At 36.0% G+C, this 9,823-nt stretch overlaps 1 protein-coding gene across 2 annotated transcripts in view; it reads left to right on the plus strand.

Moving 5' to 3' along the window:
• Positions 1-1,700: 1,700 nt before the first annotated feature.
• Positions 1,701-9,823, plus strand: part of LOC21404824 (regulatory-associated protein of TOR 1) — a 14,129-nt gene continuing 6,006 nt past the window's right edge. The window contains exons 1-12 of one of the 2 annotated variants that reach the window (XM_010092802.2): positions 1,701-2,162; positions 4,163-4,265; positions 4,801-4,883; positions 4,954-5,124; positions 5,213-5,329; positions 5,435-5,592; positions 7,858-8,012; positions 8,136-8,280; positions 8,371-8,449; positions 8,613-8,714; positions 9,389-9,472; positions 9,566-9,676. In XM_010092802.2, the coding sequence (XP_010091104.1) occupies positions 1,866-2,162; positions 4,163-4,265; positions 4,801-4,883; positions 4,954-5,124; positions 5,213-5,329; positions 5,435-5,592; positions 7,858-8,012; positions 8,136-8,280; positions 8,371-8,449; positions 8,613-8,714; positions 9,389-9,472; positions 9,566-9,676 (1,605 nt within the window). In that variant the 5' untranslated portion in view covers positions 1,701-1,865. The remainder of the gene's footprint in view (positions 2,163-4,162; positions 4,266-4,800; positions 4,884-4,953; positions 5,125-5,212; positions 5,330-5,434; positions 5,593-7,857; positions 8,013-8,135; positions 8,281-8,370; positions 8,450-8,612; positions 8,715-9,388; positions 9,473-9,565; positions 9,677-9,823) is intronic. The other variant, XM_024162145.1, reaches the window with a different exon arrangement.

Genomic DNA, 9,823 nt, shown 5'->3' on the forward strand with positions numbered 1-9,823 from the left:
GAGTTTGAGTTTAAGAACTTAGTTGAAGCAAAAACTTGAACTCAGATTTTAATCCCAAACTCAAGTTAAAATTCAAGGTAAATCTTAAGTTCAAACTCAAATTTTACAAAAGAACATGAGCTTGAATAACTTGAGTTCAAATTTTTTTTTGAGTTTAAGTGCAAACGAATAAGCCCTAATTTTAGTAATACTTATTCCAATCAGGCAAACACTTTCATAATATCCTTTTTTATTATTTTTTAATACTAAAAGAGAAAGGAATGCCACCACTTTTAAGTAAAGCTCATAGTGAACCGAACCCTTAACCTATGATTAGGGTGCAAGGGCCTACAACTAAGTAGGCTGTATTCATCCGTTAATATCCTGCTTTATTATTGATACAATAAATTTAATATTAATATTTAAGTTGTGTAATAGTGCACGATAATGGTTTTTTTAACTGAGAAAGCACTATATTATAAAAAAAAATTATTTAGCACATTTAACCAAACAAGAGGGACATCCTCTGACCAAATGAGTTTATCATCAAGTTGAAAAATAATTTTTACAAATTCCAAATTCACTCTAAATAACAACATTATGTGAAATGTATGACGCGTTTAAAATTCGTTTCAAAATGATTTTATTTTTTGTATGAAAATGAAAATGAAAACTTTTTCAATCTCAGACAGAAATTATTTTTGAAAATATATTTAGTAGTTTTATCAAGAGATTATTTTCAGTGTAAAAAAACCCATTAATATCTCTCTTTCTCTCTCTCTGCTCGAGAGAGGAGAAAATGAAAACAAAAAATGAAAAATGACTAAAAGTTGTTTTTTATTTTTCTTTCATTTTATACTAAATCAAAAAATTATTTTTATTTCCCTTTTTGTTTTTATTGTGCAAAATACCGTTTTAAAAACATTTTTATTTTTTTCTCAAAAAACATGAAAATAAAAATGGGATCAATTCTAAAGACATGAATTTTTAGATTTGATTGATATTGAATGATATTTGTAACAAAACGGCATATTTGTAATAATCAAATCAGATTCTCATCATTCAAAAAAGAAAGGAAAAAAAAAGGAGAATTATTTGTTTATTTTGCTGATTCGAGTTAAGATGTGATTTTGTGTGAGAGTTTTTTACTGTAGTAAAAAAGTTAGATGTGACTGTTTCTGAGAGCTTTTTACTGTAACAAAACTTAAATTCTAAACTCAAATCGGCGAAATGAACGGACCTTCGAACTTTTAAAAAAAAAAAAGAGAGAGAGAGAGAACGGAGAGGAAAAAAAAAATTTAAATAAAGAAATGAGAAAAAGAAAAGGGGAGACAAGAGAGCGTTATACACAACACGCATATCAGATGGCTAAAAATTTCACTTCGCACGCACACTCGCATCACATATACTCTCTCTCTCTCCTCTCTCTCTCTCTCTCTCTCTCTCTGGTTTCCCCTTCTTTGACAAAATCCTATTTTCGGAGGCCTTTTTTCTTTTCCTTCTATATTCCGCCGCTATTTTTATGCGCTTCCATCTTCTTCTTCTTCTTCCCCACCTAGGGTTTCTAGGGTTTTCAGAGCTTTCTAGGGTTTCTCGAGCTGGATTCCCTCTCCTTCATCAGGCGAATCTCCATGCGCCGCTGGTTCAGCGGCTTCGTTGATTAGTCCGTCCTCTCTCTCTCTCACATCACTCTTCTTAGTAGTTTTCCCTCTCTCTCTGTCTGTCTCTCTCTCTCTCTTCTCTCTCTTCTCTCTCTATTTGTATTTCTCTCTCCTCGGTCGTTAAGGGAGTATAAAGATAATCCGTTTTCGCCTATGGTCGCTCGATTAGGGCAGGGTTGATTGATCTTTCTCCGCGTTTTCTGAGGGATTCTTTTCCCGATTTGAATGGCATTGGGGGATTTGATGGCCTCCCGGTTTTCGCAATCTTCGGTGGCGGTGGTGTCGAATCACTTGGAGGAGTGCGGTTCGAGTCAGGAAGATGGAGATTTGAGCTCGCAGCGGAGGGATTCGGACGTTGCCAGTAGCAGCTATGGCAATGCCACGGCCTCCACCACCACGAGCATGGCCTACTTGCCCCAAACCGTCGTGCTCTGCGAGTTCCGCCACGAGGCGTTCGAGGCTTCTCTCCCCGCGGGTCCGTCGGATAGCGGATTGGTCTCAAAATGGCGACCTAAAGACAGAGTAATAAATGCTTTCTCTTTCAATTTCATTAATTTCTCATCAGCTTGGAACTCCCTTTATTTAATTTCTTTTAGGTTAGTAGAAATGGCTTCAATTGCGCTTTCTGACAGAATCTAGGTGTCTAATATATAAGACTAATATAGATATTTTGGGATTAGGTGCTGGTATCGTGAACTATAAAGTCTGATAATTTCCTTGCGTGTTTTTATAATCAAATAGAGGTACTATCAGTTGAGCTGTTTAGAGAGAAACAGAGTTCTCATTTCTTGTTTCTTCTGGCAATAATTCTTAAGGTGAAAGTAGTTCTATGTTATGAACCTGGCTTGGTAATGCATTGACTTAGAAAATTTGACAATGAATTATAATGTTTCCATGTACTGAGTGGCTAACTTTGGTTGGAGAGAATCCAGGTCGTCGTTACTTGTTGTGTCCTCCCGTTTAGGTTGGTATTTGGCCCTCCCGTTTAGGTTGGTATTTGGCAATAAATCTTATAGAGTGCAAGATTCCTCCCAAAAAAAAAAAAAAAGAAGAAAAGGAAAAGTAGAGTTTGTCAATGTATGTGTATAGAGGATGGTAATCGTCGCCTCAAATTTCAAATTATATCTACAAGATATAGAGTGGCTAATTCTGTACCTTGCGAGCATGATGGGATTTCTACGAAAGGCAAAAAGAAAAACAAAAACTGAAAACGTGAGAGGGGAAACTGATGTTGTAATCATGGTGTCCAATAGAGCGGCGATTAGAAGCATTTTACTGGAAGCAAAGAGTCTCACGCTTACTAGCTTCCACTAAGGCGTGATTTATTTCTCAATAGTTTAGTATCTATAGTGCTGCTCCATGTTATTGATGAGAACGGCCAGGATGGTTAGCCAGGATATGGATTCACATCCTGCATGGATTATCAGCCTAGTTTATGGTTTTGTCAACGAGGAGTCTTACTTTTGGATGAATAGATGTTTTTTCTCACAAAAAAGGTTGCCTGCAATATTTTTTCTGCAATCTACATTAACACACAGAGGACAAACAGAATGATAGGCCAAAACATGAAAGCACTATGGAGTAGCTCAAGGCTGGTTGATAATTTTGGGTTTCTTGGGTTTCTTGGCATCATACTGATTTGCCTAAAAGATTTATTTGGTCATGTTACCTAGTTGGAGTGGCAAATTGTGAATCTTTTGAATGATCGGAAGTGTGCAATTTTCCCAACGTGCGGTATTTTTTGTTTAAGGATGCTAGAAGGAGATGATGCTCCATCTTCATTATCTTTCCTTCTTCCCCCTTCTTTTTATTTTTTATTTTTTATTTTTTTGGGATACAAAGGGAAGGGGGAAAGCTACCACTTTTAAGTGGGGCTCAGGGTGACTCGAACCCTCAACCTATGGTTGGGGTGGAGGGGCTTACAACCAACTGCGCTGCCCTCAGTCATCCATCTTCATTATCTTTTCTGCTTGTTGCTTGTAGGAAAGGAGGAATGCTATGAAGGAAATAGCGGACCAATTTTTTTATAAAGTTGGCTTGCTAATCTTAAGGTTATGCACAGAAAATTATTAAGGAAGTTTTGAGTGTAAGGAGATCGATATATGATGCTGGAACATAATAAGGCACAATATTTGAGTAGCCATTACCTCACCAATGGAGATTAAGAATTTCCGTTTTATCCAAATTAAGTGGGTTTATGACGTTGATTTTCGTTGTCTTACTTTTAATTTCATTGTGTTATGAAGTTATTTAGGATTTTTTCCCCCTTGCATTTGAATTGAGGTAATTAAAATTTCAGTTTGGTACTTTCTCTTGCTTCATAAAGAAGGCTAATTTTTGCTTCCAATTGATTCCAAAATACCATATCATTTATTAGTTGATTGCTTTTGTATTTTTTTCCCCAGTGCATTGTTCTTAGCTACTTTGGTTTTAGACTATTTGATTGTGGATATTTTACCCTATATTTCATATGCATATGCCTGCTTTATTTTAATTTGTAACCTCCTTTTTTTTTTCTGCAGATGAAAACAGGATATGTTGCTTTAGTTTTGTGTTTAAACATTAGTGTTGATCCCCCGGATGTAATTAAGATATCTCCTTGTGCCAGGATGGAGTGCTGGACAGGTGCATTATTACAATGCTTCTTTACAATTCTTCACTTTGTCACTTGTGTTTTTATCAGAAAAAACTTATAGACACAAACGTGCAATCAGATCGTTTGGCACAAAATCCTATTATTCCTTGTATTGTATTTAGAATGGTTATAAAATGTGCTCTATTTCTTCTTGTTTGCTATTTTCTTCCTACTTTCTGCTGTGCAGATTTGAGCTTTGGTTTGCTTTATTTTTCTATTTTGATTTCTCTCTCAAACATGAGCGCGTCATCTAAGCCACCTTTTAAGTAGCCACTTTTGTTGATCTTGCTGCATGTGTTTGTTTTTTAAGTTGAACCAGCAAAAAGGGAATGCAATATATATTTATATATATATATATATTTGTCTTCTTTATTTTGATCAGGTTTTGTAATCCCTCTGCGTGTTCAATCAGCTCTGTTTGGAATGAGTCGTCCCTGCACAGTCCAATCCATGAGATTTTCATTTTAGTGTTCTTTGTCGACGTCCATTGACTTTAGACATTATGGTCTTCTCTTTTGTTTGCAGATCCTTTTTCAATGGCACCTCAAAAGGCTCTTGAAACAATTGGGAAAAACTTGAGCGCACAGTATGAAAGGTGGCAACCAAGGGTGAGGATATTATTGGCTTGTACAATGTCCATGTAATATCGTCGTAGATTTAATTTTATTTACCTTGAAGATATTTGAGCAGGCACGATATAAGGTTCAACCTGATCCTACCGTGGATGAAGTGAAGAAACTTTGTAATACATGCCGCAGATATGCCAAGTCTGAGAGGGTCCTATTTCATTATAATGGTCATGGCGTGCCTAAGCCAACTGCTAATGGTGAAATTTGGGTCTTCAATAAGGTCTTCTATTGCTTTGAAGCTCTTTATCTTGTTTAATTTAATGTAATTTTTTCAAATTTTGCTCGGTTCATTGATTTTATCGGTGCAGAGTTATACACAATATATCCCCTTGCCAGTCAGTGACCTTGATTCCTGGTTGAAAACACCCTCAATTTATGTTTTTGACTGCTCTGCTGCTGGGATGATTGTGAATGCTTTTATTGAGGTGAAACATTAATTATCAATTTGGCAATCTAAGTCTAAGGTTGTTATTCGACATAAATTTATACTTTAATTTGGATATATGATTATTCTTTTTGATGGTTGACAGCTTCATGAATGGGGTGCTTCGAGCACATCTGGATCCACAAGGGATTGCATTTTGCTTGCTGCTTGTGAAGCACACGAAACTCTTCCACAGAGTGCTGAATTTCCTGCTGACGTGTTTACATCTTGTCTCACGACACCTATAAAGATGGCATTGAGATGGTGAAGCTTCTTTCCTTGTTTATCTGTCTAGCACTCCCATGCTAGAATCTCGTCCTCTTTTTGTATTCTTTGATTTGATTTCCGATCATTAATACAATTCATTTCTTTATTTAAAAAAAAGCACGCCTATGGCCAATTTACTTTTTTGTTCAATTTTAGCAATTTGGTTTTTGTTTGATGACCAGTATGTGATGGATGATGTCCCTTGTGATGCATGGAGATCTCTTTTGTGAGCAAGTGCGTGATTGGCGTCTAGACGTAGTTGTAAGCCTTTTTGAAAAACTAGGTTGACTTGTGTCCGACACTTGGACTAACTTGCATCTTATATCAACATGATATAAATCTCCTTGTGTTTTGCTTCATTTTGTGAAGGAATATTTCTTCGTGTCCTATGTCTGCTTTATTTGTTTGTTTTAATGTTAGTAATAAACTTGGATATGTGGGTTTGTTTTTATTTTGTAAATAAACTTTTTTATGGCTGCGAAATGCTGATTCTTCGTATAGTTATTATGATTCATCCTTGGGCCCATTTCATAGGTGCTTTGTCTTGGCAATGATTTAGAGATATTTTAGACTTAGCCTAGGTAGTTTGAAGATACTTCTTTCATCTTTTAAATAATTGTTGCAACTTTTTGGGCAATGATTGGTGTCTCAAACGGCTCTTGTATTTGCCCTTGTGCACTTCCGTAAGATCGTTAAATTACTGAGAAAAGATAAGTAATCTTTATTTTACAAGTATTCTTCTGAAATTTCCCTGTATGCAAAAGGTAAGATTAGGTTGATGATGTAAGCTTAGGAACCTTATATCATCTTTGGTTAGACGGAACAGTAACTGAGTAGTCACGCATCTTCCATAATTGCATCACAGTCTACCATCTCTACACAATTATTCTAGTTTTGTTGGATAAGGTGGGGAAACAGTCAGGTAGTCTATTGAATGCCATTCAGATTATATTTGTGTAAATTATAGCAAACTGATGTGTAAGGCTATACATACCCCTGCAGTTTGCTTCCTATTCTTTTCTCTATTGTACATTTTGTTCTTCCTCCATTCCCTGGTCCTCTAATTGGACTATAAAGTCTTCAATCTTTTTTTCTGGATACTGAATTCCCATCCCCCATTCCCCCCCCCCACACACACACACACATAAATGTAACAAATTCTGAAATTGAGTTTGCTTTTATTTTACTAGTTTAGAATAATTCATTTGACTCGTGTTAGACAACTCCTATGGTCCCCATCTATTTTTTTCCTCTTAAAAGTTATTTATGTTTGACCTTTTCAGGCAGAATTTTGAGTTCTTTTCATTAAAAAGTCTTCTCTGTATTTTTCCATTTGACCTGAAGGAAATTTATCATGTCAATACTGGCTTTATGGGGGAACCACTTTGGCTCCCATCTATCTCTTCCTTAAAGTTTGTTTTTTCCTTTTTGAAGACACGGTTGTGATTTTTCAGTATGCTTTTCCTAATATTTACATCAAGTTGATAATAATATGCTTCCTTAGCGACAGCGAAACTATGTTGAGGCGCTGTTGCTTCTCTCTCTCTTGTGTTTGACGCAAAATTATTTTCTGGTCTGTATATTTTATGAGTTGATTGACGATTATGTTTCTCTCTTTCACTTGATCTTATTTTTGCTCAAACGATCAATTTTCGTCAATTCTGGATATATTACAGACCTTCTGATGTTTCATAAAAAAAAAAAGAAAAAAGAGGAAGGATAAAAGTACTTCTCACCATCTTCAATGTTCGCGTATCTTCTGTGTCATTCCCAAGTTATGTTCTAGACTATAGAAACCTTGTTCAATGCTTGACTCATTGTAAAATATGGAGTTAAGTCTGTTGGTTAGAAATGAAAATTCAACTGCTTGATCTTTCAGTGAAGTAATTTTCTCCTTGCATTCTTGGTGTCTATAAACAGATTCACCCTAGTTTCCAGAGGTTGCTGGGTTGGTTTTTACAGATGATTTGAACGTTTGAACTGTAAGTGCATGTGTGTAGACATGTTGACTCTACCATGCGTAAGAATTTAGTTCTGATTGTACTTCCTGATTTCCCTTTATGCTCTAAATGCTGGTGATCTTCTTCTTTCCGGATTGAACTTGCTATATTTAGTGGTCTCAGAATACAATTTTGCTCCTTGTGGGTTTCTTTCTATCTTTTTTTTTTTTTGGGTCATGCCTTGTCAAAAAATAATCTGTATATTGATGGTATAGGTGGTAGGTGGTAGTATGTTTATGACTATGATGTATTCATTTCTCAGGTTTTGTAAACGTTCATTACTACACGAATCTCTTGATGAGTCATTGATTGATAAAATCCCTGGCCGCCAAAATGATCGAAAAACTCTTTTGGGGGAATTGAACTGGATTTTCACCGCGGTGACTGATACAATTGCCTGGAATGTTCTTCCTCATGGTAGTTTCTTTACTTCAAGGATTTTGTTTGCCATGTATATGGTGTCTAATTTCTTTGAACAAGATTTCTCATTCTGTTCTTTTTAATCATATACTTTGTTGATACCCTTGTATTCTACTGCAGAGCTTTTCCAGAGGCTTTTCAGGCAGGATTTACTAGTTGCTAGTCTTTTTCGTAATTTTTTACTTGCTGAGCGAATTATGCGTTCTGCAAATTGTTCTCCAATCTCTCACCCAATGTTGCCACCTACCCATCAGCATCACATGTGGTACTACAGGCGATACTTGTGAACACAAGTTAATACTAAGTATTTTATTTGCTTGCTCTGTTGTCACTTTGTCACTGATGCACGTTGCAGGGACGCATGGGACATGGCTGCTGAGATATGCCTTTCTCAGCTTCCATTGTTGGTTGAAGATTCTAATGCAGAGTTCCAGGTGTGTTTTGTGTGTTTTCTTTCTTCTCTCATTAGCATTGTTTTTTAATTTGTAATACAATTTCATCTCAAGCATTATACAGGACGAACATTTGCAATCTTGCTTGATTCACCTTCTCACTGGCATCGAATTTATTTATTTATTTATTTTTGTTTTGATTCAGCCAAGTCCATTTTTTACCGAACAATTGACTGCTTTTGAGGTTTGGCTTGACCATGGGTCTGAACACAAGAAACCACCAGAACAGCTGCCTATTGTTCTTCAGGTAAGGTGGTTCTTTTGGCTCCTGTTTGGGGTTTGACCAACTTTTTTAGGATGTAGTTTGTATACCTGCACAGATATTTCAAGAATCTATGTTCCTTTCTTTACTTTTGGCTGTTAACGTTCAATGCCCATTGGATATGCATAATTATATTTCTTCAGTTCTGAGTTTCTTATGCAAGATTATGATGATTCTGTTTTGTAGGTTTTTATTCTTAAACTTTATTTGATTTTGATGATGCTTCTTGCCCTCTGAGTAGAAATTGGGTATTATTGCCTGCTCAAATGAAAGTACAGAGAGCTGTTCTGGAATGGGGATTAGGTCACTATATATCTTAAATGGTTTGGCTTGATATACAATGGACACGTTCTGCTACATGTTAATTGGTGTTCCACAGTTTCATTATAAAGTCGTTTCATGCTGCTACTCCAATTCCTCTTCTAGTCTGGTCATTGTGTGTTTGTGTGACAGTGTGAGAGTGAATGGTTGGATGGACTTTCTGAAAGCAATGTTATTTACTTTAATTTAATCTGTGTTTGCTTCTGGACTCTGGTTAATTTGTACCATTTACTAGGCAAATTCTTCTTTCTAGTCCTTGCTTGCTTGTGAGTCTGTATCTATATTTCCATGCATTTTTATTTCATAACGTTTTGGAATACAATCCTTTTATCGGCCAGGTGTTACTTAGTCAATGCCATCGTTTTCGAGCTCTTGTTCTTCTTGGAAGATTCCTTGATATGGGACCGTGGGCTGTAGATCTGGTACTTTACTGGGCTTTCTTGTTGCCGTTCCCCTCTCTTTAGTAGGGGAATGTAGCTATAATTTATTTTCTAAATCGTTTTCTGTTCTTGTAGGCCTTGTCTGTTGGAATATTTCCATATGTTCTGAAGCTGTTGCAAACAACAACACCAGAACTACGACAAATTCTTGTTTTCATCTGGACAAAGATTCTCGCACTTGATAAGGTATACCATATACCAAGCGCAATTCCGGATATACCTTGTCCTTGTCTTGAAGGCTTCGTAAATTTGTTTATAGTTCTTTTTTTTTTTTTTTTTTTTTTTAGATAGGCTTTTACACTTTTTTTTGCCTTAAAAGTTTTTTTTTTTTTT

This window comes from Morus notabilis, unplaced genomic scaffold (assembly GCF_000414095.1).
Source record: "Morus notabilis unplaced genomic scaffold, ASM41409v2 Scaffold442, whole genome shotgun sequence".
NCBI lineage: Eukaryota > Viridiplantae > Streptophyta > Magnoliopsida > Rosales > Moraceae > Morus > Morus notabilis.